Here is a 26948-nt window from a genome sequence, read left to right as displayed (position 1 = left end):
CTCTGGACAGGACCAGGGCTTACACCAGAGAGAGGAATCAGCCTTTGGAACTGACCTTCAGAGCTCTGCTGAAAAGCCCTCTAGCACCATGCCTTACAACTTCTGCCTTCCCAACCTGAGCTGCCGCTCCACCTGCTGCTCCCGGCCCTGCGTGCCCCCCAGCTGCCACACCTGTACCCTGCCCGGGGCCTGCAACATCCCCGCCAACGTGGGCAACTGCGGCTGGTTCTGCGAGGGCTCCTTCAATGGCAGCGAGAAGGAGACCATGCAGTTCCTGAACGACCGCCTGGCCAGCTACCTGGAGAAGGTGCGCCAGCTGGAGCGGGAGAACGCGGAGCTGGAGACCAGGATCCGGGAGTGGTGCCAGCAGCAGGTGCCCTTCGTGTGCCCCAGCTACCAGTCCTACTTCCGGACCATCGAGGAGCTCCAGCAGAAGGTGAGGGGGTGGGCACCACACTGCCGACTCAGTTAACTGTTTAATTTTTTTGAATGTGTTTTTATTTGTGTGAGAGAGACAGAGATACAGAGTGTGAGCGGGGAGGGGCAGAGAGAGAGGGAGACACAGAATCTGAAGCAGGCTCCAGGCTCTGAGCTGTCAGCACAGAGCCCGACTCGGGGCTCGAACTCACAAGCCGTGAGATCATGACCTGAGCCCAAGTCAGAAGCTCAACCAGCTGAGCCACCCAGGCGCCCCAGGTTAACTATTTATTTAAATTTAACGCACCAACTTCTTAATGGATCTAAGGCTGTTCAAAGCTACACCAATAAAGACATTGACTTCATTGGCTTAGGTAGGACATCTTAGGAAATCTGTTTGGGAAGCTCCATAGGAAGGATGCAGACTGGGGCAGGATAAGGCATCAGACAGGTAAGATGTTTCTTACCTAAAACCAGAGTATCTGATTTTTTAGTTCTATTATAATATCCTGGTCTTGTTTTTAGGCCTATAGGCCTGTAGGCTTAAAAAAGCATGCACCTGAATTAGTTCAGCTAGGAATTTCCTGAGTAGATCCTCAAATATTTAAAGCCTTTCAAAGCTATAGCAAGAGACTACGTCCATAGCAAAGCAAAAGAGCTGTTGACCCCATAAGCCTCACTAATTTACACAGGCCCTGTACCATCCACTAGAGCAAGCATGCATGTGAGAATTCAGGGTCAGAAATGCAGGAGCAGAAGTGGGGATAAGTATAGAGTTAGCATAGAGAGAGAGAGACAATACATGCTGTAGGTCAGGGAGGGCTTCCCACAAGAGGAATATCTGAGTAGGCTTTGATGGATGAATAGTTTATATCCAGTGGCACAAGCCTTTGATTCTCCAAGGAGATTGACTGGTCACTGCTCAGTAGTGCTGGCAAAGTGAATGCCGGAAAAGGGGCCATGCAATTTGAAGATCATGTATTCATTTGCCCATATTTACTGAACACAAGGCACAGTGCTTGAGTGGGGGATAAAGTTCAGAGTAAGATAGTCTAGTCTCTTTCCTTCAGGAGCTCGCAGTCTAATAGGGGAGACAGACATGGAAACACATGGTGAGAAGTGTAACTGGCTATGTGCAAAGTACTGTGGGCATGCACGGGGGATGTGACCTCCTGTGGGAGCTGGGGGCGGGGTGGAGGGGGAATGTGGGTCATTCAAGGGGTCTTGCTGGGTGGGCAAGGACATCCCAGGGCATTCCAGATAGAGAGAGCTTTGTACAAAAGCATGGAAAAGGGTAATATGAGGGGGAGTGGAAAGAGGTCAGCAGGGCTGGAGTAAAGGGGTGTAAGGGTAGGAAAACCACCCTGTCCTGGTTTGGCTGGGATTCTTCTGGGCTTAGCCTTCCAAGAGCCCCCTATTTCTTTCTTTCTTTCTTTCTTTCTTTCTTTCTTTCTTTCTTTCTTTCTTTCTTTCTTAACATTTATTTATTTTTTAGAGACAGAGAGAGACAGAGCATGAGCAGGGGAGGGGCAGAGAGAAAGGGAGACACAGAATCCTAAGCAGGCTCCAGGCTCCGAGGCATCAGCGCAGAGCCTGACGTGGGGCTCGAACTCACGAACTGCGAGATTATGACCTGACCCGAAGTCGGACAGCTAACCCACTGAGCCACGCAGGTGCCCCAAGAACCCCCTATTTCTAAGCAAACTGGGACACAGGTCACCCTAAGTGAGGCTCATTACCCAGTCTGCTCAATTCCTGCAAGAAGCCAGAGGCAGACCAAGGAGAGGAAGAATTAATGACTAAGGGCACATTTCCCCTTGACTGTTTTAGTTTTGAAATGAACAGTGCTATTAATTGGTTCATCTTCCTTTTATTCCCAGACTGAAAATCTGAAAAGACTCAAAGCTATTTGGAAAGAATGTGTGCTTGGAAAAAAAAAAAAAAAAAAAAAGCTTTTCACTTTAAGGCACAGGCGTTCCTTCTCAGTATAACTCATTTCATAATGAATCCTGTCCCCAGATCCTGTGCAGCAAGTCTGAGAACGCCAGGCTGGTGGTGCAGATCGATAATGCCAAACTGGCTGCGGATGACTTCAGAACCAAGTAAGGTTTTTCTGAGGATCAGAGCACTCTAGTAACACACAGGCTGACTTATGACCTGATGAACTCTGTCCTGGGTGCGAGCAAGCAGATGTCTGGGGTGACACTGGGAGGATTCTTGCATTGGGTTAGCCAGGTTAAATGTCAGTTTCCTCGCTGAATGCAAGAATGTTGCATTTTAAGCCTCCTTTTAAGGAGTGCAAGAAACCACCCACCCATTCTCTTTTTCAACTTAATATGTGGGCCCAGGTTAAAAGTGAATTTCACACCTGTTTCTTAGTGTAGGTTCACCACTATCAGCCCGACAGAAAAAAGTTACTAAATCTCAAAAATAGGAAGCAAAATCCATTTTAGCGAATGACTTTTTTCTAGGTGTGATCTTTACAATCATAAGAATCCTTTGCATGTTTAAGGGACTTTATAGCTTACAATGTAATTGTAATTATTATGCCATTTCTACATCTTTGGACCAACCTGTGAAATGTTAGTTTGGTTTCCATTGTATAGATGAAGAAGTCAAGGCTCAGAGACATTAAGGAATCTATCCATGGTTCTGATTTCTAATTCAATGCTTTCATTACATCAGTTTCTTTCAAGGTGGTTGGAAAGGATGGTAAGACAATCTATATAACAGGCTTATGAAGTTCACCAACTCACTGAAAGAGGCAAGAAGACAAGGCCTAATCCATAGCAGCCTGTACATGGGGTTCTTAGAACAAATGCAGTTAATATCAGATTAAGACTGTACATAGGCCCCCAACCAATACCTTCCCTGTGGGTCTCAGGGAAGAAATAAGTCTTTTTTTCATTCAGCATGGTAGCATGCTTTTCCCCTTACCAAAAAACTTTTTAGAAATTCAAAAACTTGCAAAATGTAACTAATTCCACTGGGCCAGCCAAGTAAAGCCCTGGAAAAAAGTCTTTTTTTTTTTTTTTTTTTTTTTACTCCCTTTGACCTTTTGGCATGTGTGCAGGTATGAGACGGAGATGGGCTTGAGGCAGCTGGTGGAGTCAGACATCAACGGCCTGCGCAGGATCCTGGATGAGCTGACTCTGTGCAAGTCCGATCTGGAGGCCCAGGTGGAGTCCCTGAAGGAGGAGCTGCTGAGCCTCAAGCAGAACCATGAGCAGGTGAGGGAGTCCCAGCCCCCATCATCCCAATTGGAGCACTCCATACCTCCCCCGAGCAGGATAAGGTCGGTCTTTACTAAGCGCCTCAGAACTAACACAACAGTTTGCTGCTTGCTCAAAACCCTCTTGGGGAAATTTTCAGGGACTGGCTCATAAGCTTATCTCTTTTACTAAAAGAATGTGGTCAGCTGACTTATTTTCCCTTGGGCCCAGATATATGGCCAAAAGTCCACACAAAGATATTTAAAGTACTTTCTACTATTTGACAAGTTCTATTAGCTTTTGAAGGTGACAAATGAAGGACTAAGACTGGAAGAAGACAGCAAACTCCCTCATGTTATATGTCACCTAGATACTAGAACCCAGTGGGTGGATGGATGGATGGATGGGTGGATGGATGGATGGATGGGTGGATGGATGGGGGGAATGGATGGATGGGTGGGTGGGTGGATGAATGGGAAAAATGAGAGAGATGAAGGAACGGAAATAATGGTTGATTCAGACCTCATGGTTGAATGTAATAGAGGATGTCAGATGCATGTATCAAACATTAGATTTTTAAAAATATAATGTATTGTCAAGTTGGCTAACGTAGAAGAGGAAACTCTGTATACAATATATAATGGCAGAAGACCAGGAAATAAATGGGAGGAATTATGCCTGGTTTCTCTGTATTGAAGTAGCAATAATTATAAACCAGTTACCATACCAGGCTTATCAATGAGCAAAGGGAAAATCAGAAAGAAATGATAGAATCCTGGATTGGGAAGAAATATTAGCAATCACTTTTTCAAGCAGCCTCATCATGCAGATGAGAAGACACTCAGGTAAGAGGCCTGTATCACACAGAAGTAACTCAGCTGGTTCTATATCAACTGGGCCTCAACTCATATTTCCTAAATTCATTGCAATCTTCTTCCCATCATATTAAACTTGCTCAAAGAGAGTTTATTGACAGACTTTTTTTTCCTGAGTTCATTCCTCTCCCTTCTCCTTCAGGAAGTCAACACCCTGCGCTGCCAGATCGGAGACCGCCTCAACGTGGAGGTGGACGCGGCCCCCACCGTGGACCTGAACCGCGTGCTCAACGAGACCAGGAGCCAATATGAGGCCCTGGTGGAGACCAACCGCAGGGACGTGGAGGAATGGTTTACCACCCAGGTGGGCATCTCGGCACGCGGCCGCCCGGGCCCCTCGGCCCCTCGCGGCCCTTGAGGCAGGGTCTCACCCTGTCTCGTCCCCTGTGCTGTTTCAGACCGAGGAGCTGAACAAGCAGGTGGTGTCCAGTGCGGAGCAGCTGCAGTCCTGCCAGGCGGAGATCATCGAGCTGAGACGCACGGTCAATGCCCTGGAGATCGAGCTGCAGGCCCAGCACAACCTGGTGGGTGTCGCTCGGGGTGCTGCCCACCCTCTCCTCACCTGGTGAAGCCTGTGACTTCTCTGGAGTCCCATGGCGATGCCCCGAGAAGCGGCTCTGTGACATTCCGTATGTTCCCCTCACAGAGGGACTCCCTGGAGAACACGCTGACGGAGACCGAGGCGCGCTACAGCTCCCAGCTGGGCCAGGTGCAGTGCCTGATCAGCAACGTGGAGTCCCAGCTGGCCGAGATCCGCTGTGACCTGGAGCGGCAGAACCAGGAGTACCAGGTGCTGCTGGACGTCAAGGCCCGGCTGGAGTGCGAGATCAACACGTACCGGGGCCTGCTGGAGAGCGAGGATTGCAAGTGAGTGGCCAGCAGACATCATCCCTGCAAGGCACATGTATGGTTCTACTCAAGGACAAAACAGACTTTTCGGGTTAAGTTTCGGAGGCCAGCATGTGTGTAGAGATCAGAGGTTTCTGTTACAATGGTGTACCGTAGAGGGAATTTTTTGTTGTCATTGCCTGGCCGAAAGGTATTTTCTTTTCCAAGAGATACTCAGGAGACTTGACTGTTTTCTCCAGCTGGTGAGCTTTTGGAGGCTGATGGGTAAATAAAGCCTTCTACCTTCACGGCTGGCCTGTCACAGCAAAAGGGAAAACAAAACTCAACAACCATCACATGTATTTGAGCAGCGCTTTCAGATTTAAACCACACTTTCAAATCCACTATTTCATTGATCCTTGTTGGAATCATCCGAGGCAGGCGGAGTGGGGACAGTATAGCCAACTCACATATGAGCGTGACACAGTGTTTTCATGAACACATTCTGTGTGGTAGGTATTACCAATCCCATCTTATAGGCAGGGAGACTGAGGCTCAGAGGGGTGAAGGGACTTCCCCATAGCTCCAGGGTTATAGAATGAGGGCTGGAATCCCACCCTCAGTCTTCTTTGCTCTTCTCTGACACTGTCTCAGAGCTTTGTAGAAGAACAGTCTGAACAAGGCTTGGCTTCCTAAGATGTCGGAGAATGGCTTCTGCTTTTTCTGTCTCCTTGGGTTGACCCCCCTCCTTTTTAAAAATGATCCCTCTCATGCTGATGAGCTATTAATTCTGTCTCCCAGGCTGCCCTGCAACCCCTGCGCCACGACCAATGCGTGTGACAAGCCCATCGGGCCCTGCGTCACCAATCCCTGCGCCCCGTGTGGCCCACGCTCCCGCTGTGGGCCCTGCAACACCTTTGGGTGCTAGATATCCAGGGGCCAGCAAGAGGATTGCATGAAGACAGAGGGGCCACCGATGGGCCAGCCCTGCTTCTCTGACGAGCATCAGCCACAGGAGCCAGCCCCAGGCATCCCCATAAATCACGATCTGGAAGGAGAGCAAGCACCCAGGTGTGGCCGGCACTGAGCCCAGCCTGCCTGACCCTCATCATTCAAGGCTGCTCTCTTGTAGTTATGCTGTGACCTGATGGTCTGCCAGGTCTGGGCTGTGAAGGTGTCATACGACGTGTGTTGTGGTTCTCTCTGTTGCTTTGACCTTCCTTGCAGTTCCCCGAATCCCTTTGTAAATCTAATAAACTTTCCTCTTGCAAAGCAGTGATGGTTCTCATTTGTATTCATTCTTTCCAAAGTGTTCACTCTGTGTGTATGTGCTTCTTATAAAACCACTTGAAAGCACAGGAGGACTGTGTCATTAATCCTCTCCCCAAAGGGCTTCATCACCATTAATTAACATTCATTAGGTGCAGTGAGCCCAAGCGTCCGCTTGGGCCAGCTGGAAACCAGTAGGACCACTCAGTCAACAGGATTCATCTGAATATGGTGTATATTCACTATGGGAGCTGACTCAATAATGCACAGTGGGTAACATTTCTAGCAAGTTCCCCTTTTTCTTTTCTAAGTGCCTGCAAGAAGAAGGACAGGAGCTAACATTTATTGGACACTGAGCAAGTACCAGGAACTACACAACTCATTTTCTTTCTTCTGCACCCAGTAAGGAGCCCAGAAGTGACAGTTATGCTGGTGCCCTGCTCCTGCTGGTGCCTCCTGATGTCCGGCCACGGTTGATGGTTCCCACAGTTGTGCGTGCTGAGTCCATGCAAGCCAACTGTCCCATCTTGGGCTAAAGTGCTAGTTATGTAATCTCTCCTTGAGATGCAGCTGACACTATGTCCTGCTGCTAGGATGATGGCTGCTACAGTGCTGGTCATAAACTCTTGTCTTAACACACTTAGCTTCCTTAGTGTCTGCTCCGGTGGCATTGATTTAGCTGGTGCTGCTGGAGCTCCCTTATCCAGACCTCAGGCGTGGCCCTGGACAATGACAGAGTGACCCTCCACGCTGTGCTCAGAATGTCCCAGATCCAGCTGGTGTACTTCAGCCTCTCATCCTTCCTTCCCAGAAGCCACCTGCATGTGTGCTATGAATGCATTTCTGCACTCTATGCAATCAGTTCTCCGTATGTGCTGGGACCACCATTCACCCATGGGTACCAGCAGCTGCCTTTATCAGGGACAGGTGCCTCCCAGACACCCAGTCCTCTGCCTTGCGAGTGAGAGCTCCAATGTTTCAGCGCAGTAAATACACTTTCTCTTACTGCTCAGTGTGTAAAGCATCAAAAAAAAAACGTTGTCTCTATGTTAGTCAAGGCTGTCAATGGGAGGACTAGGTCTGGGGGAGGCTGTCCTGGATCTTGGTCTCTGCCACAGTGATTTCTTTGGTGAAGAAGAGAAAGGAGTTCAAGGAAATCACTCTGTCCCAGGACAAAGCCAGATTGATTTCTGAGCTGTCTGGGTGGGTTTCAGTGCTACTCACCTCGTGTATGGGGCAAGACACATGCGCTGAAGTCCCCTGCCGGTGAGCTGTGATTTGCCACCTGGTGAAACAAGGCACTGCTGCTATTTCTTATTTTAAATTGCTAATTATGAAGTATTTCAAACATCTGAAAATACAAAAAAAAAAAAAACAACAATAAGACACCTATAAATCCACAACAAAGATTTGATAGATGTAACCTTGTGCTGTATTTACACCATTGCTATGTGTGTGTTTTTTTGTTTGGTTTAGTTTTTGGGAAAAAAAGGTTACAAGTCAACCTCGAACTGATCCGTTACCCATTCTTCTCTCCCTCTGTCCCCCTGAAGGTAAATTCCATTCTAAATTTGGTGATATATTATTCTCCAATTTAAACACTTCTAAAAATTATGCATAGGGTATCCATGTACAGTGTGTGTGTGTGTGTGTGTGTGTGTGTGTGTGTGTATGAATTAGCAGTTTAAATTAGAAAATACAAGTGGTATAAAGCTTGCCATCAATTTTCTCCATTCAACATTGCGTGTCTGAGATTTATCTGTGTTAATACACATTATTATTATAATTTATTTTAACTTCTTTGTAGTATTTCATAATGAAACAGATCATGTTTTTATTTACTTATTCCACTGCTAAAGGACAGTTAGGGTGTTTCTTCCTTTCTTTAATCATTGTAAACAGTGTTGCAAGAACATCCTCGTCAACATCTCTCTTTATGTACCTGTGTGAGTCGCTCTCCAGAGCCGTGGTTCTCAAAGTGTGGTCCTGGGAACCTGGGAAGCTGTCAGAAATGCAAATTCTTCAGTCCTACCCCAGACTTACTAACTCCAAAACTCCAGGGGTAGGGCCCAGCAATCTGTTTTGTTTTGTTTATTTTTTCTTTGTTTTACAACTTGGTAAAAACGTTTGGGTATACATCCAAAGGAAATTAAATCACTGTCTCAAAGCGATAACCGCACCCCCATGTTCAATACAGCATTGCTCACAAAAGCCATAAGTGGAAACAAATGTCTGTAGACACAGATAACTGTAATATATATACATATTACACACACACACACACACACACACACACACACACACACACAATGGAAGGGGAAAAAAGAAGGCAATCTTGTCATTTGTGACAAAGTGGATAAACTTGGAGGACATTATGCTAAGTGAAATAAGCCAGACAGAAAGTCAAACACTGCATGGCCTATTTTTTGTTAACATTTTTTTAAAAAATTAAAAAAAAAACCTTTGTCTATTTGAGTATAGCTGACACACAATGTTGCATTAATTTATGCATTCTCTCTCTTACATGTGAAATCTAAAGAAGCTGAACTCATAAAAACAGAGAGTAGAAAGGTGGTTGCCAGGGACCAGGGGTGTGATGGAAATGGAGAGCTGTTGGTCAAAGTGTACAAAGTTTCAGTTATACGGGATGAGTACGTCTTAGAGCTCTAATGTACAGTGTGGTGATGATAGTTAATAATACTGTATTGTATTTTTGGGAATTTTCTAAGAAGAAAAATCCTAAATTAAATCTTCCCAGCATGCATGCGTGCACCTGCAACCCCCAAACACACACACACCCGAAGGTGACCCAGTAGAGGTGATGAATACGTCATTTAGCTGGATTGTGGTGATCCTTCCACAATGTATGTGTATGTATATAAAAGCATCAAATTGTACACCCAGCAATCTGTTTTCACTTGCAAATTTGTGCAGTGCCAACAGATACAAACACTGCCAATAAATGTGGGTATGATGGCATCGTGTTGTTATAGCTTGTAGTTTTCTTCTTCTTAGTGAAATTAAACCTTTAAAGAATCTTTTGATTGGCCGTTTGGGTTTCTTATCAACTCAATAAATTCAACTCAATAATCATGGAATGCCCACGATGACCTAAAACTGTCCTGGGTGTCAGGACAGGGGAGTGAAAGAAACTAAGACCTGCTCTCAAGGAACTTATGTTCAGGTGGGGAGACAGGCAGTAAAAAGAGTCAGACAAACATGACTATGTCAAGTGGTAAGTGCTAAGAAGCAAAACAAAGCTGGGTGCTGTAGACTGTGCCCTTCAAATCCTCATGTTGAAATCCTAGCTCCCATTGTGACAGTATTGGGAAGTGGGGGCCTTTAGGAGCTGATTAGTCCTGAGGATAGAGCCTCATGAATGGGGTTGGAGCCCTTATAGACAGAGACCCCAGAGGGCTCCCTCACCTCTCCTGCTATGAGAATACTGCTGTCTATGAACCAGGAAGTGGGCCCTCACTGAACACTGAGTGTGCAGGAGCCTTGATCTTGGGCTTCCCAGCCTCTCGACTGTGACAGATAGATTTCTATTGTTTATAAGCTGCCCAGTCTTTGGTAACCTGCAATAGCAGCCTGGATGGACTAAGACACTGGGGACAATGTCAAGGGGACAGAGAAGGATGGGGGAAGAAGCCTTTCAGGTAGGGTGGTCAGGGCACTGAACGTCTGACAGAAAAATAAGGTTTAGTCTATTGCATTGAATTTTACTACTGACACACTTGGATTTATTTTTAAAATCTTATTTTGTGCTTGCTATCAATTGTGATTTCTTTCTTAGCTTATTGTTTTCCCCTTTCCTGAGATCTATCAGCTTGATCTTGTTTTCTTTGTTGATTGCTTATTAATCTTTAAATGTGCAGACATAGTGCTAATTTTAATCTCTCTCTTCTTGCATATAAAACAAGGTGCAAAGAAGTTTTGATTTATGTTCTTTATTTTTTAAGTTCTGCCTTGTTTTTTTTTTAAATGTTTTTAATGAGCGGGGGAGGGACAGAGAGAGAGAGGGAGACACAGAATGTGAAGCAGGCTCCAGGCTCCAAGCTGTCAGCCCAGAGCCCAATGAGGGGCTTGGACTCACGAACTGTGAGATCATGACCTGAGCTGAAGTCGGACGCTTAACTGACTGAGCCAGCCAGATGCCCCTAGTTCTGCCTTGTTTTTGCACTCAAAAATTTGGTCATTGTTACTATTATTTTTAGATTTTCCTGTATGTTTACTGGGTTGTTTGCGTCCAATCCTTTTTTCACTTTCTTCCTCCTTTCTGGTTTTAATTTCTTGTTTTCTGAAATGCATTCTTTGGTAGTTCCTACAGTACCTGTGATAAGTTCTCCCAGTTTCTGTCTGAAAATGTCTCTTCTTAGTGGTCCCTCCTGAACGATGGTGTAGTTCAGTGTAGAGTTCCAGAAGGGTGGCTATTTTCCTCCGGTCTTTTCAAGATTATCATACCATTGTCTTTCGCATTTTGTTGCTGATGCTAAAAAGCATATTACCCATCTAAGTGTGGTTCCATGTTGGTAATCCTTTTATTTATTTCCCCCTCTCTTTGTTTCTAAGATTGCTTCTTTGTCTTGAAGTGTTGTGTGGCTTCACTATATTTTGTCTAGGGGTGGGTCTGGTTTTGCTTTCCTAATTAGGATTGACGTGCTTCTTGAATCGATTCATGCTTTTCAGAACCAGTGGAACATTCTCAGCCATGGTGTTGTTTGTGTATTACTTCTGTCTTATTCGATTTTCCACGTCTGAATTCCTTTTTAAAAGATAGCTTTATTGAAGTATAATTCATATTATGTAAAATATAATTCATATGCCACAAAATTCCCCTGTATGAAGTTTACAATTCAGTGCTTTTCATTGTAGTCATAGAGTTGTATAGCCATTATTACAATTTTAGAACATTTCATCACCTCAAATAGATACCGTGTACCCACTACCCAGAAGTCATTCCCTAGGACACCCCACCTCAAATTAGGCAACCACAATGGTGTCTATAGGGTCGCCTAGCTTAGGCGTTGCACGTGGATAGATTCGTAAAATCTGTGGTGTTTTTGGACTGGCTTCTTTTACATAATGTTTTAAATTTAGACACCAAATAAAAGTTCAGCTTTTTTTTTTAATCTTTCTGTGACAATAAGCATACTTTTTTCTTTCTCTTTTTCTTTTTTTCTTTTTCTTTTTCTTTTTCTAGATCACGTTTTCACTAAGGGTACAGTCCCTTGAGAGATACGGGTTTTTCCTGTTGTCTGAGCTCCAACTCTCTCATATAGACTGAAGGTCTTGTCCCCTGTCCCTCATTTCTAATTCACTGTTTTTCAACCTAGCCTCTTCACAAACTCTCTGTGTGACCTTAAGCAAATCACTTCCTCTTTGTAACATAGTTGGGTGAGATGACCACTTGAGCCCTTGGTGGCTCCAACATTCTAAGATTCTAGGCTTTATCTGACTCAGACATGATTTCCAGAAGAGAAATTTTACAATCCTTTATTTGTGTGGGAAGTCCATTCTTAGAGTGTGGGTCAGTGTGAGGTGATTCTAATACATGATCTTGGACTATGGACTGGCAGTAAATTGGCAGAACATTTTTCCAGGGGTTGTTCCTTTTGGCATTCTCTTTGCCTGAAGCTCATACCCACGCCTCAGTCACTTTTGAACTACAGATTGTTTGATCCCATAGGAAGCTTGGTGTCCTTTCCTCACTTCCTAATAGCTCCCCTTCAGAATTGGCAAAGTCAGCAGTTATCACAAGGGTGACAGTGAAAATCGTGACAAAACTTTTATTTCCGGAACAACAAGCTCAAGTGTAATTTAGTGATTATATTGGAATAAGAGACTTACTTGGGTCTTTTTACAACTCTTTACTTCTTTAGAACACTTACAAGAATTTCCTTTTGGATTTTTTCGTGTAAATTTTATTCCTTTTGCTTGTGTAGGAGGAATAGGTATGTTTTCAAAAAATTTGGAGAGAACAAAAAAGTACGGAGAAGGGCGGGGGAAGCATTCATAACCCTACCATTTAAAAGCATCCAGTGTCATCATTATAGTGTGGTTCTTTTTATCTCTCAGTTGTCCCCATTGTTAAAATCATGTACATTAATTTTGTTATGACTGTGTGTTATTTTGGGTAACTATACTGCTCTTGAGTAGGGTCACTATTTGTGGTTCTAAGTTGTTTCATCATTGGGATATAATTGTATCTAAGTTGTTCCAAACTATTGAAACAAAATTGTATCATCAATTTAGAAATAATAATTGAAATCAGGATGGCAGTAAGGAACCTTAATATCACTGAATTGTATCATTTCCATATTCACCCTTTATTCTTATTCAACATGGCATATCTATGGGTAACAAGTGTGTTTTTTCTGTTGTTTTTTTTCTATTGTCTTTGATATCTGCCCCTAAGTAGTTGACAGATCATATTGGTTGTGAAATTATTCAACATTTCTGCAGTCTGCTGATGGGGGCTGGGAATCCATGGGGATTAGCAGATTTGGCTTCTAATTATATGATCCTAAGTAAGCCATTTCTCCATTCTGAGCCTCAGTTTCCTCATTTATAGAATGAGAGGCTTGGATAAGATGATCATGATGATCTCTGATATCACTCTTTTTCCAAGATTTTCTCCCTCTCTGACAATTTTGGCTTTTGGGATTTACATTAGGAAGTGGAAGGGAGGATCAGAAAAGTCAAATGCAAAGCAGCCTGGTTTTGGATCTGCAGCTATAGCTGAATCGTGGACTCTTGCTGTGAGCATGTCCCTGAGTTCTGCTGTCTCCCGCTAGAACAGCAGTAAGGAGCCTTTCTCTTCACCTAGGCACACAACTGAATTCTTTCCTCATAGCTTCTCTTTAAGATACCAAATAAGTCTCATCTTATGCCTTGAAAAAAACCTCCAGAAATTGTGTTATATTCATGAGCATTTCTGATTGCTTGTGCTTCTTGGGTAGATGTTCCTAAATCATCAACTATTATGAATCATCAAATCCAAACAAGCTTGACATCTTTAAACTACTTAAAGCACACTCTAATTATTGTAGAAAGTTTGTATTGGTAAGACCAAAGCTCACAATCTTTATAATCAGGTGTACAAACGGACTGTGGCAGGACTTCTTTAAACAATGGACATCTCACCTCTGGGTTATTTTAAATCTTGATTGCCTAAAGTTCAGTGTGGAGGTACTTCAAGAACACAGGTACTGTTTACAGTAAACACACTCATGTGACCATGGAAAGGTCCTGGCAACTTGTTGGCCAATGTATCCAAGATCCTTTCCATGATTCTGATCTTATAGGGTCCCTTTGCCACACTTGACACTTTTGACCTTCACCTCCACTTTGAAGCTCTCCTCCCTAACCTTCTCTGATGCCATGAACTGGCTGTCTTCATTTTCTCCAACCATTTCTCCATTTCTTTATGACTCTTTTTCCTTCTCCTGCTCTTAGGTTGGGGAATCCCCAAAGTTTGGTCCTTAAGCCTTTGTTGCTCTTCTCTTCGTACATTCTCTCTTGGTTCATTTCTCCAGCTTTCACATCTTCACCAGGCTCATACCCGCCATGAATTCTAGCTTTGTTACTCCAAGGACCTGATGAACATTTTCCTGTATAGATTCCACCATTCCTTCCAGTATAGCTGATCAAGAATGAAACTATATCCCTGCTCTCCTTAGAACCTTCAATGGCTTCCCATTGACCTCCTGATGAAGCCTAAGCTCCTCAAGGAGGTATACAAGGTCCTTCATATGAAAGTCTTTCCATGCCTTCAGGGAACTCAAGTAGAGAGAGAGAGAGAAGAATGTAGGTCATGACAATGCCATGTGCTCAAGGTGAGACGAGAACTCACAGAGGAGGAAGAAATAATCTGTCAGAAGTTAGGGAAAGAGCTAGGTCATTTATATCTAAACAACATGAGATGATAGACAGAGTTTACTTCTCCTCCGCCCTCATCTATCACTCCCTGACTTACATGGTGCTTACTGAGCTTCTCTCAGTTCCTCTGTTGCAGAACCTCCTAACCTTACTGAGGTGAATGGATTGGAGGGTCCATGGTACTCATGCTCTGAATCCTTGGAGTGGCTGGTCAAGGCAGCCCAGTCACAGCCCCAGTGAGCCACAAAGTGTGATCATTTCCTATATAAGCTTTTGTGTGAAAAATGGGAAGCATGCCTGAATACAATGTGCACTTGCACCAAAAAGCCTTACTAGACCCCCCACTCGGTCTGGTCAGGTCCTCTTGCTCGTTCCTAGAGCCGCTGGGGCTTGCCCTGTCACAGATGTATCCCGCACCCAGCTGGTGTGCATCCTCCACCAGATTGTAGGCTTGCCTCTCTGGCTCACCGTGCCTGCTCAGTTCCTGGCACATGAAGGGCTCAGTTAAATGTCTGTTAAAGGAAGCGGGCTAGCTCATCCTTGATGAGCAAAACAGTCTGTGTTCCTCTCAAATATTTCGCTTGCCAAATTTTGGGTTCATTCTTTATCCTCTCCCACATCTCACCTTTCTAAATGATTGCTGGTTAAAAAAAAATGTCTTGGGGCGCCTGGGTGGCGCAGTCGGTTGGGCGTCCGACTTCAGCCAGGTCACGATCTCGCGGTCCGTGAGTTCGAGCCCCGCGTCAGGCTCTGGGCTGATGGCTCAGAGCCTGGAGCCTGTTTCCGATTCTGTGTCTCCTTTTCTCTCTGCCCCTCCCCCGTTCATGCTCTGTCTCTCTCTGTCCCCCCAAAAATAAATAAACATTGAAAAAAAAATTAAAAAAAAAATGTCTTCTTTGAGAATGGTTCTTAACACCATTTCTTCTTTTATGCTTCCTCTGCAGACACCTAAATGAAGCCCCACCTCACCGCTGGCCTGGATTACTGTGGTCGCCTCCTTGCTGGCCCCTCTGCCTCCAGCCTTACCTTCATTTTGCTAAGACAGATAAATGTTTGCTAAATATTTCCTAAAACGTCTCCCTCCAGGACAGTCTAAGCTCTTTAGCTTTGCCATAGAGAACTTCTACCATATGGCCTCGACCTCCCCATACAGCTTTATTTTCTACAACCTCCCTACACACCTCTTCCCTCCCAGCCACTAGTCTCATTGACTGTGTGTGTCACACCTGCCCGCTGTGTGTGCACGCCATTCTTCCACCTGCAGGGCCCATATTTCTCCTCTGCGTCTCAGAAGCCTTGCGCCCCAGCACATATACGCTCCTGTGAACTTCCCATCCTGGCAGTGCCCTCTTGCCCATTTCCTCAATCTCTCACTTATCACTTACCATCTCCTGCCTTAGATTATGATTCCACATTCATTCCTCATCCACTCAACGCACATCCATTGAGTGTCTACTGCGTACCATGCACTTAAAGCTGAGGATTCAGAGAATTAGACTCTGCTGCTGCCTTCAGGGAACTCAGATACAGAGATAGATGAGCACAGAAGTTGTGCACTGCCATGCTTAAAGTGAGATGAGACCTCACAGAGGACGAAGAAATTATCTGTCTGAAAAAGTTAGGGAAGGAGATGGTTCATTTGTATTTAAGCAGCATGGGGTGATGAACAGAGATCACTGTTCTCTGTGTTGGAATCCTGGCTTCACAACACATTACCTCCTACCCTCTATGCCTCCATTTACCCACCTGTAAAATGGGAATAATATCATGTACCTTGTAGGGTCATGGTGAGGCATGAATGAGATCATGTTTGTGAAAAGGGCTTAGCACCAAGGTGAACCTGTACAGGTGCTCAACAAGCGTGAGCTCCTTCTGGCAGCTCTGGGCCAACCTTCCACTCCTTACAGTGCCCTGGACCTACTGTTATCCTGGTGACTATCTGTCATTTGGTTGACTTATATTATCATGGAAATTTCTGCCATATCAAGAAACAGAGCCACTGGGAGCCAGGTTATTTTAAGTATTCCAGAAGGGATCTATTCCCTTCTCTGAGAACCATGAATTTGGCATTTGGCATTTGGAAATTTGACCTGGCAAAAGATACACGGGCAAGAACTGTGCTTTCGCATCTTAGCAAGAAGAGCTGGGGGCTCGCCAAGGAGTCCGGGCCATCAAGCCAGGAGGCAAAGCAGCAATAGTGTCCCCGGGCCTGCCCCACCCCACTAATGAAGCCCAGGGTATTCATGAGCCCAGCTCTTTGAAGCCACCCTATGAAGTTCATACTTCATTGATGCACAGCATGGCAGAGGAGTCCTGACTTAGCGAGAAGCCCAAGTAAAGTCTTTTACGAGGTGAGGGACTCTTCTGAGGAAACATAACAAACCAGGGGGGAAGGGCTTTTGACAATCACCAAATGAGTAAGAAAAAAAGCGAGGCCTCCCATGTCCACACCCTCTGTGGAAGGGGTATAAATGCTCCCCAGGGGCAGGAGACCCATAGCTCTGTGGCTTGGAGAACTTGAACTCCGTGTTCAGCCGGGCGTCTCGCTCCCTCCTTCCTGCACCATGCCTTACAACTGCTGCCTTCCCAACCTGAGCTGCCGCTCCACCTGCTGCTCCCGGCCCTGCGTGCCCCCCAGCTGCCACACCTGTACCCTGCCCGGGGCCTGCAACATCCCCGCCAACGTGGGCAACTGCGGCTGGTTCTGCGAGGGCTCCTTCAATGGCAGCGAGAAGGAGACCATGCAGTTCCTGAACGACCGCCTGGCCAGCTACCTGGAGAAGGTGCGCCAGCTGGAGCGGGAGAACGCGGAGCTGGAGACCAGGATCCGGGAGTGGTGCCAGCAGCAGGTGCCCTTCGTGTGCCCCAGCTACCAGTCCTACTTCCGGACCATCGAGGAGCTCCAGCAGAAGGTGAGGGGGTGGGCACCACATGGCCTCCAGCCGGAATGGTAGGGAGGGGATCTGCGGTCTGATTCAGAAACAATACAGGTTCTCAGTTGATGTCCGGCTTTTCCATTTTGTTTTCTCGAGGGCCCATTTTATACGAGGCTCAGGACTGTTAGGCCTCAATATTTGCATAGTGCAAGTCTAGGTGAAGGTAGCAGCACTTTGCATAAATAAGCTGTAATTAAAGCCGCCTCCAAATGCTTCTGTGCATTTGCCAAGCTCCAGATTTATACCCTGAGGTAAAAGAAAAGCACCGAACCCAAGAAGGAAGCTGAGGAAGCAGAACCTTTTGTAAGAATTGGACCATTTTCTCTCTCCCTCATCTGGACTTTTGACTCTGACTTCTTGCCGCTGTCCTCTTCTGGGTACTTAATTACCCGAATTATTTTCCTGACCTGGATGCTTCTGGACTTCTCCTGGTGTTCCGTGTTCAGTGAGGGCACAAAATGGTTAGCTAAAATCAGAAAGGGTAGAAACCTCCTAGGAGGAAATCGTGCAAAGCCAGCCAGGATGGCTGGGAGGGCATGGCTGCTTCCCTGACCCAGTGCCTCCAGTGGCCAGTTACGCATTCATTTTCCCCAGCCGACTGGACGTTTCTTGACGGTGGATCCAGTGTTGACTCATTTTTGTATCTTCGGTTCCTAGAACAATGCCAGATTTATGATGGGTTTTTAAAAACAAATGTTAAGGGCACCTAGGTGGCTCAGTCAGTCAAGTGTCCGACTTTGGCTCAGGTCATGATCTCATGGCTTGTGAGTTCAAGCCTCACACAGGGCTCTCTGCTGTCAGCACTGAGCCTGCTTCAGATCCTCTGTCCCCCTCTCTCTGTCCCTCCCCGACTCGTGCTATCTCTCTCTCTATATGTATCTCAAAAAAATGTTAGTTATTATTATTATCAGCCTCTCAGTATTGCTTACTAGGAAAGAAAAGGATTACTTAGCTACTGATACTTTTCTCGCATATTTCAGTATTCTTTTTCCAATTTGATTTGTCAAATATTTACTGAGCACCTATTGTGCGTGGACAGCATTTAATAATCTTATATATGATCCAGTGTGATTTCTCATTCTGTCCCTTCCATGTGAGTGCATCAGCAGGAATTGGTGTTGGTTAGAAATAACCAAGCTTATCCTAGATTGTTTTGGGTCTTCTAGATCTTGTGCAGCAAGGCAGAGAACGCCAGGCTGGTGGTGCAGATTGACAATGCCAAGCTGGCCTCAGATGACTTCAGGACCAAGTGAGTGGACGAGTGGGGTGTCCCCTCTCTCCTCTTGCCCCTTAGCCGGTCCTCAACACTGACAAAGCTTTTCCCTAGACGTTTCCCCCAGGATCCACAGAGCCACTGCTCAGCAGAGCTCAGAGCTCTAATCTCTAGATGCAGACCCTTCCTCCAGCTTCTCTGTAAGGTGACATCCCTCCAATCTAGGAGAGAAGTCAGGCATCCCTCCGTCTCCCGCCATTGCTCTGCTCTGCACAGAATGCAATTAGGAGAATGTGAGAGGTGAAATAATTTTGGAAATTTCACAGTGTATCAACTTTTATTGCCTAAATCTACTGGCTCTTTATTTATCCAAAAAAACCCAAAAAACAAAAAACAAAACCAAAAACCGATTCCCAGAGCATTTTCCTCTAGGAGCTACTGCTCAGTGTTAAAAACCTGAATGAGAGACAAGCCTGTAGAAACCATAAGCCCCAAACTTCCAGTTGTCTGACAGACTGAACCAAACCAGAGTCAGGGCCAGGCCTATTCCCGTCTGGCGGGACCCTGATGCCCCTGTACCACAGGTACGAGACGGAGCTGGGCTTGCGGCAGCTGGTGGAGTCGGACATCAACGGCCTGCGCAGGATCCTGGACGAGCTGACCCTGTGCAAGTCTGACCTGGAGGCCCAGGTGGAGTCCCTGAAGGAGGAGCTGCTGAGCCTCAAGCAGAACCATGAGCAGGTGAGGTTCCCCAAAGAGCAACAGGCTGAAACTCGCCCAAGCCTGTTTCCAACTGCTGTGGGGTGTGGGAGAGGCTCTACGTGCTGAGGAATCTGTCTTCCAAACAAAAGGATTTGTAGAGAATGAGCAATTGAAAACCTGTGATATGAGAGTAGGATGTTTCTGCCAGAGGCGGGGGTGAGAGTGAAGGAAGTTGGCAAGCCCAGTAATGAGGAAAGACCAACAACCAGGCAGTGCCCACAGCTTCCTCCGCTCCCAGCCTCCTCCGCTCTGTGGGGATGCAGAGATCTTGTATCCCAATTCCCCATTAAGCACCTGCAGAGGCCAGGATGGCCACCCAGCAGAGAGGGCTCAGCTGGAAACAAAACCACCTCTCCTCCTTCTCCTCCAGAGCTTTCTCTGCTAGTCAGTGTTGTCTGGAGAAAATGCTGAGCAAAATGCTTACTGTCACTTCTTGGTCAGTTGCGTGATAAAGCAGACAGACATTTCGTGCAAACCTTAAATACCAGAACAATGTAAATAGCGATGGTTAATAGTAATCAAGAGCTTATTGTGTGCCAAACATTGTGCTAAGTGTTTTAGAACTCCAGAGGTACTTCTTGTTTTATAGATGGAGAGCTTGAGACTCCTAGAAGCTTCTAGAAGCCATATAGTAAGTGGTAGAGAGGGCCCTCAACTCAAGCTTGATAACCACCTAAGCCCAAGTACCAAGTTATGTTGGCTTTTTGAAGAGATAGCAGGGAAATGAATGGATACTTATTTCCTTCAGCAGAATCTAGGTTGATAGAATCACCAAACCACCGGTTAGGTCTATTCCATCCCAGATGGGAGATTTTGAAGTAAGCACTCTTTATTTCCTCTTTAGTAGGGCTCTATCCTTTTTATCAGCCATGGTTAAGAATCAAACCTAAGAGGCTGTGTGGTGTATGAGCAAAAACACTGAACTGGGTGCTTGGGGTCCACAGTGTACATGGTGGTCTCTCATATCTCAGCTTGGAGGCTGAATCGCTGCTCTAAATGAGGAGGCGTAGCCCGAATATGGGGGTGGAAAGTGGTCCTAGGGGTGAAATACTTTGCCAAGTGGAATACACGGATTAGGTACTGATTACAGAATCCAGTTATGAGAGGATCTGGTGGCACAGAGCTGCTGGAAGCTGAAGAATGATCACAAGCTGACCTGCTCTCTTAGAAGAGAGCACCAGAACCCTTTGTGATTCTTTCCATCTACCCCTTCCTCTTTTAGGAAGTCAACACCCTGCGCTGCCAGATCGGAGACCGCCTCAACGTGGAGGTGGACGCGGCCCCCACCGTGGACCTGAACCGCGTGCTCAACGAGACCAGGAGCCAATATGAGGCCCTGGTGGAGACCAACCGCAGGGACGTGGAGGAATGGTTCACCACCCAGGTGGGCATCTCGGCACGCGGCCGCCCGGGCCCCTCGGCCCCTCGCGGCCCTTGAGGCAGGGTCTCACCCTGTCTCGTCCCCTGTGCTGTTTCAGACCGAGGAGCTGAACAAGCAGGTGGTGTCCAGTGCGGAGCAGCTGCAGTCCTGCCAGGCGGAGATCATCGAGCTGAGACGCACGGTCAACGCCCTGGAGATCGAGCTGCAGGCCCAGCACAACCTGGTGGGTGTCGCTCGGGGTGCTGCCCACCCTCTCCTCGCCTGGTGAAGCCTGTGACTTCTCTGGAGTCCCATGGCGATGCCCCGAGAAGCGGCTCTGTGACATTCCGTATGTTCCCCTCACAGAGGGACTCCCTGGAGAACACGCTGACGGAGACCGAGGCGCGCTACAGCTCCCAGCTGGGCCAGGTGCAGTGCCTGATCAGCAACGTGGAGTCCCAGCTGGCCGAGATCCGCTGTGACCTGGAGCGGCAGAACCAGGAGTACCAGGTGCTGCTGGACGTCAAGGCCCGGCTGGAGTGCGAGATCAACACGTACCGGGGCCTGCTGGAGAGCGAGGACTGCAAGTGAGTGGGAAGCTAGTACTATTTCCCTTGGGGGTGCATGAGGTTGCCGTGGGGATGAGAAATCATCCTGATGGAGACAAATTTATAATTTCAAGCTTTTGGTTGGAGGTGGTGTGAGGAAGTGCTATATTCTTACACAGAGTGCATTTAGTATCTTCCTATGTCTTCAGCTCATTTCCCTCTAATTTGCCCCCATGATCTTCTGTCTCCAGGCTCCCCTGCAACCCATGTGCCACAACCAATGCATGTGACAAACCCATTGGGCCTTGCGTCACCAATCCTTGTGTCCAACGTGCTCGGTGCGGGCCTTGCAACACCTTTGTGCGTTAGAAGCCCCGGTGCCAGCAGGAGGAGAAGGGTTTCAAAGTCACATGTCAACTCTACTTCATGCAAGCATCTCCTATGGTGACCACAATTGGGACAAAGGAAAAATTTCTACCAGCACCAGCTTCTAAGTGTCAACTCTACCTTCTACTGATTTGCCTGGCTTGATCCTTTAGACGGCAAAGTCTGTACCAGTTCGTTCCGTCTTCTGAGCACATAGAGAAATCTACAACAGAATCGTGCAATATCTATGATCACGATGACGCACTCGTGTAACAAGTTATGCTTGAACAAATACTTACCTAAATGCGATTTCAAAATAATTACATGAAAGAATGATGGAGCTGATGGGCAGGCTACAAAACTGAACATAATTGGAAAAAAATCTTCCTTGTCACTCTTTTGGTCTTTGGAGATACTACAGTACGGGTCCCTTATTAACTTCCTAATAAACTCTTATTCTGGCACAAACCTAATAATTGTCCTTTTTTGTTCATTCATTCACCAGTTGGGTGTCTTGTATCAATAAAAAGTGACTGGTGTTCTCTCATCAGATGAAGGGGTCATGTGACTTCCTTCAAAGGAAAAGTCTCCAGATATCACCCACCTATTGATGTGAATTTCGGGTATGGGCAGAAGGTGATGGGGAAAAACTGGTGAATCCACATGACGGTATCTACAAACATTTTCTGTCTAGCTCTTCAGAGGGAATACCACAGAAATGGTACATCATCAGGAGGAAGTGAATCTCGAGAGGAAGCCCATACCTCTTGGCAACATGAAAATACTGAACCTAGAAAAAGACTGGAGAAAATATAATCAGCCAACAATTATCTTCTCGATTTCTATCTTTGTGTATTAGAGAGGTTTTCTTTATAGCCATCCAAATCAAGTTATGCTGATTTTTGTACCTATAGATTTTATAATAACTATTAAAAAATGCAGAAATACATTGTACTTAGGTTCAGAATATCAAGTTAGTTTATTATAGATTATCAAACCACAATGTTATAAAATGACTTATTTTCAGAAGCACTTGGTGGCTCAGTTGGTTAAGCCCATTTTGGGCTCCATGACTGGGCATGAAGCCTACTTGAAAAAAAAAAAGACTTGGGGCGCCTGGGTGGCGCAGTCGGTTAAGCGTCCGACTTCAGCCAGGTCACGATCTCGCGGTCTGTGAGTTCGAGCCCCGCGTCAGGCTCTGGGCTGATGGCTCAGAGCCTGGAGCCTGTTTCCGATTCTGTGTCTCCCTCTCTCTCTCTGCCCCTCCCCCGTTCATGCTCTGTCTCTCTCTGTCCCAAAAAAATAAATAAACGTTGAAAAAAAATTAAAAAAAAAAAAAAAGAAAAAAAAAAGACTTATTTAATTACATTCCTTTCACCAAAGTATTGCTATTATTATTATTTAATGTTTATTTATTTTTGAGAGAGAGAGCATAAGTGGGGAAGGGCAGATAGAGAGGGAGACCCAGAGTCCAAAGCAGGCTCCAGGCTCTGAACTATCAGCACAGAGCCCGACATGGGGCTCAAACTCACAAACAGTGAGATCATGACGTGAGCCAAAGTCAGACACCCAACCGACTGAGCCACCCAGGTGCCCCACCAAAGTGTTATTAATGTTAATATTATTTTTCATATTATTAAATCATGGTATTTTTGGGGAGGGCAAATGTTATACCCATTTAATAATCACAACAAATATAATTGCAAAAGTTTTATCACAGATTACATATTCCTTTAAAAGTTTTTGTTAAGGGGGCCCTGGGTGGCTCAATCCAACTCTTGATTTCAGCTCAGGTCATAATTTCACGGTTCATGAGATTGAGCCCCACATTGGGCTCTGTGCTGACAGTGCGGAGCCTGCTTGGGATTGTCTCTCTTCCTCTCTCTGTCCCTCATTCTCCCCCAAAATAAATAAACTTGAAAAAAATTTTCATTGGTAGCATACAGTGTAAGTTTTGTAACACACATAATATTTTGTGGTATATTTACATATGATAAATCCATAAAAATAATATATAAGGGTAAGTAAACACATTATAGGTGTGTGCTCAGCATTTTTCTGGTAGGAGTGTAAGATGAAATATTGTGAAACCCACCAAGTAGTGAGCCCTGAACCTCCCAGACCCCCTGTGCTCTGTACAGACAGAGATGTCACTTCAACCCCACCTAAAGTTGTAGGTGGAAACTCTTTGGGATGCCTCATGTGTGACTAAGGAGTTGAAACTAAGACCATTTTGTTTCCATCAAAAAGACTCTTCCTTTTTGAAGTGAGAGAACAGCCTGACATTTACACACGTATACCTTTCCTGACATATCAGTTCACCTAAGATATCCACCTTGTGTGAAATCGTGGGTCTGAAGCACCATGGCCCCCTCTCCCAAGGTTGTTCTGGGCTGTCAGGACACAGCAAGTGCCTATAAGTCACCCCACTGGAGTCCCAGATTCACAGAGAGCCTCTGGGCTTCATTCTTCCCCCTAATTGTCTCCTTTCCCTATGGAGGCTGTGGGTCCCGGGCAGTTGTTCTGCCTCTCAGTAAGACTGCAGTCAAGACCCCAGGCTTCCCCAAAGGGCCTGAAAAGCATGGAAAAGCTGAGACTTCACTTGAGCTTGGCACCACTCACTGTAGCTCCCATGACTCTCCTGGCCCCAGGTTCTTCCTGTCCTTTGTGACAAGGAGAAATAAGTAATGGTTCCTAGTCCATACTGTACTCAAATCTGACTCTGCTCTTTACCAGCTCTGGCCCTTGGGCAAGTCCCTCCCCTTCTCCAAGCTTCATGCCTCCTCCCAGCACTCCCAGATGCAATTTAGAAAATGTGAACTCAAAGTAAGTGCAAAACCATCTGCAAAGTGCTATGTAGAGGCAAGTGGTTATTCTCTGGTACATCTGACTCCATTGGTTTGAACTGTTGATCCAATGGCCACAATACTAAGTTGAAGAAAGTGACTCTGAAACTAGAGTTTGTGGGTTGGATCCCTGCTCTGCTCTTTAATAGCAGTTTGACCTTGCAAATAACATCAACACGAAGCTCCCCAGTTTCCTCATCTTTAAGGGGGCAGCGATAATAGTGTGTTTTCACAGGATGATCTTGAGGATGGGTGGAGTGAGTACACAGAAGCACACGGGCCTGTGCCTAGTAGAAGTAATCTGGGCTATTGTGAGTCACAGAGTGGCTGCCCTTGGGGTGCAGACAGGAAGAGGTGATCTCAGGTAGTGCTCAAGGAATGCTTTTGGGTCCCAGGCAGAAACTGCACAGTGCATAGAAAGTAGCAGGTGAAGATTCATCATGCTGGATGCTGAAGAGACTTGTGGTTTTTGTTTGTATGTTATGATTCCAAAGGAGATTCTTTTTTAAAGTGTGCCTAAGTATTAGAAAAACTCTTGGGAGGTCTTCAGACTTTCAAAAGCCATGGAAGTGTTGGGGGTGGTCCAAGCCTGTATCTCTGAGAAGAAAAGGGAAGTCCAGCTAATAGCTGGGGTAAAATGGAAGAGAAAATTGCACTAAGGTATTATAAATCTATCTTATATACATATGTGCACATACCAGATACATGCATACACACTGTATATGTACCCACATATATAAACTGTGTGCATATATGTATATATACATATTATATATTATATCATTACATATTAATATACATTACATATAATGTAGTTAATATAAATACGTAACTAATAATATATTAATCTATTCTACATATATTTATTTATTTAGAATTGCTTTAAAAAAGTTTATTTATTTTGAGAGAGAGAGAGAGAGAGAGATAGCACGTGTGCATGAGTCTGAGGGGCAGAGAGAGAGGGAGAGAGAGAGAATCCCAAGCAGGCTCCACACTGTCAGTGTGGAGCCCGATGGAAGGCTCCAACTTACAAGTCATGAGATCATGACCTGAGCTGAAACCAAGAGTTGGATGCTTAACCAACTGAGCTACCCAGGCGCCCCTAACCTATTATATATTTAGACACACACACAATATGTAGGTAGAAAATACGAGAGCACAGCAGAGGGTAGAGGATCCAGTGGCCACGAGAAGTGGCCAGATCTGCTAGGCTGGATGGGCGGGCAGTGCCTGGGATTCACCTTCCACTTTCTGTCCCCTCCTCCACACTCTGGAATCCTGGGACTACTCTACTGTCCTGTGAGGTGGGCAGGAGCTCTGTCTACCCTGGAGTGTGCCTTCCCTGCTCAGTCGCCCGAAATGGCAGTGTGCTTCAGATGGTGGAGGATTGTGGCTGGTTTATGCCGTATTTCAGTGAGCCCTGGAGCTCCAATTCCATCCATTTTTATTTGTATGCAGTTGGCATTGTCTTTCTGTCCCACATTCAGTGGTGTCTCCACTTACCAATGTTAGCAAAGAACACAAACAACAATCAAGTGAGGGAACCCAAAGCCCAGCTCAGGTCAAGAGTATTCTCTTGTTTTCCAACAAGATTCCTACTTAAAATTTTTTTTAATGTTTATTTATTTGTTTTTGAGAGAGAGAGAGAGAGCACAAGTGGAACAGGGGCAGAGACAGAGTGGGGCAGAGAATTCCAAGCAGGCTCCACACTGTCAGTCAGCACAGAGCCCAACTCGGGGCTTGAACTCATAAATTGTGAGATCATGACCTGAGCTGAAATCAAGAGTTGGACATCCAACTGACTGGGCCACCCAGGCACCCCTGATTTCCACTTTTCTATTTTTTTTAATGTTTTTTTTTTTGAGACAGTGTGGAAGAGCCAGCAGGGGACGGGCAGAGAGAGAGAGAGAGTAGGGGACAGAGGACCCAAAGTGGGCTCTGTGTTGATGGCAGAGGAATGCAGGCCTCAAACTCATGAGCCGTGAGACCATGACTTGAGCCGAAGTCAGATGCTTAACTGACTGAGCCACCCAGGTGCCCCTCCCACTTTTGTAAATCAGTGGTTGGAATGAAGAGATATCAGGAACGAGAACTGTTATAGAGATCAGAACATCAGTCTATGAAATTCATGGGGCAAGGCAAGAGCCAGAGTGGGACTAGAGCTTTTATCCCAAATTCAGAGACCACGTACTTAGGTGTGGCAGTGAGTTCCAGGGGAAAATACCAAAAACCTTGATTCAGGGTGTGCATATCTGAGGGCAGCTGAGAAGACAGGCCCTCAACACTTGCTCAGTCTTCCCACCTGGGTGTCTCTGGGCCAGCCTCTCCCCTGCGTTAGTGCTGCTGTGCAGAGAAATGCCGAAAGTGCCTCTGAAAGACTCTGTCCACATGCTACTGTGCTTGTCCCCGGGGAGCAGACTCCTCTGAGAGTCTCT

At 45.9% G+C, this 26948-nt stretch overlaps 2 protein-coding genes across 2 annotated transcripts; both read left to right on the top strand.

The window, feature by feature from the left end:
• LOC123603698 (keratin, type I cuticular Ha3-II) lies at nucleotides 1–6607 on the top strand. The gene is made up of 7 exons (XM_045488849.1): nucleotides 1–436; nucleotides 2437–2519; nucleotides 3491–3647; nucleotides 4647–4808; nucleotides 4903–5028; nucleotides 5151–5371; nucleotides 6134–6607. The coding sequence occupies exons 1-7, from the start codon at nucleotides 89–91 to the stop codon at nucleotides 6258–6260; spliced, it is 1224 nt and encodes a 407-aa protein (XP_045344805.1). The 5' UTR covers nucleotides 1–88; the 3' UTR covers nucleotides 6261–6607.
• Nucleotides 6608–16971: 10364 nt separating this feature from the next.
• LOC123603695 (keratin, type I cuticular Ha3-I) lies at nucleotides 16972–22140 on the top strand. Its single transcript, XM_045488846.1, has 7 exons — nucleotides 16972–17394; nucleotides 18585–18667; nucleotides 19216–19372; nucleotides 20616–20777; nucleotides 20872–20997; nucleotides 21120–21340; nucleotides 21553–22140. The coding sequence occupies exons 1-7, from the start codon at nucleotides 17047–17049 to the stop codon at nucleotides 21668–21670; spliced, it is 1215 nt and encodes a 404-aa protein (XP_045344802.1). The 5' UTR covers nucleotides 16972–17046; the 3' UTR covers nucleotides 21671–22140.
• Nucleotides 22141–26948: the final 4808 nt, after the last annotated feature.

The sequence above is a fragment of the Leopardus geoffroyi genome, chromosome E1 (assembly GCF_018350155.1).
Source record: "Leopardus geoffroyi isolate Oge1 chromosome E1, O.geoffroyi_Oge1_pat1.0, whole genome shotgun sequence".
Classification (NCBI taxonomy): Eukaryota; Metazoa; Chordata; class Mammalia; order Carnivora; family Felidae; genus Leopardus; species Leopardus geoffroyi.
Note: the sequence above shows the minus strand (reverse complement) of the source record. Positions and strands in the feature narration are given on the sequence as shown.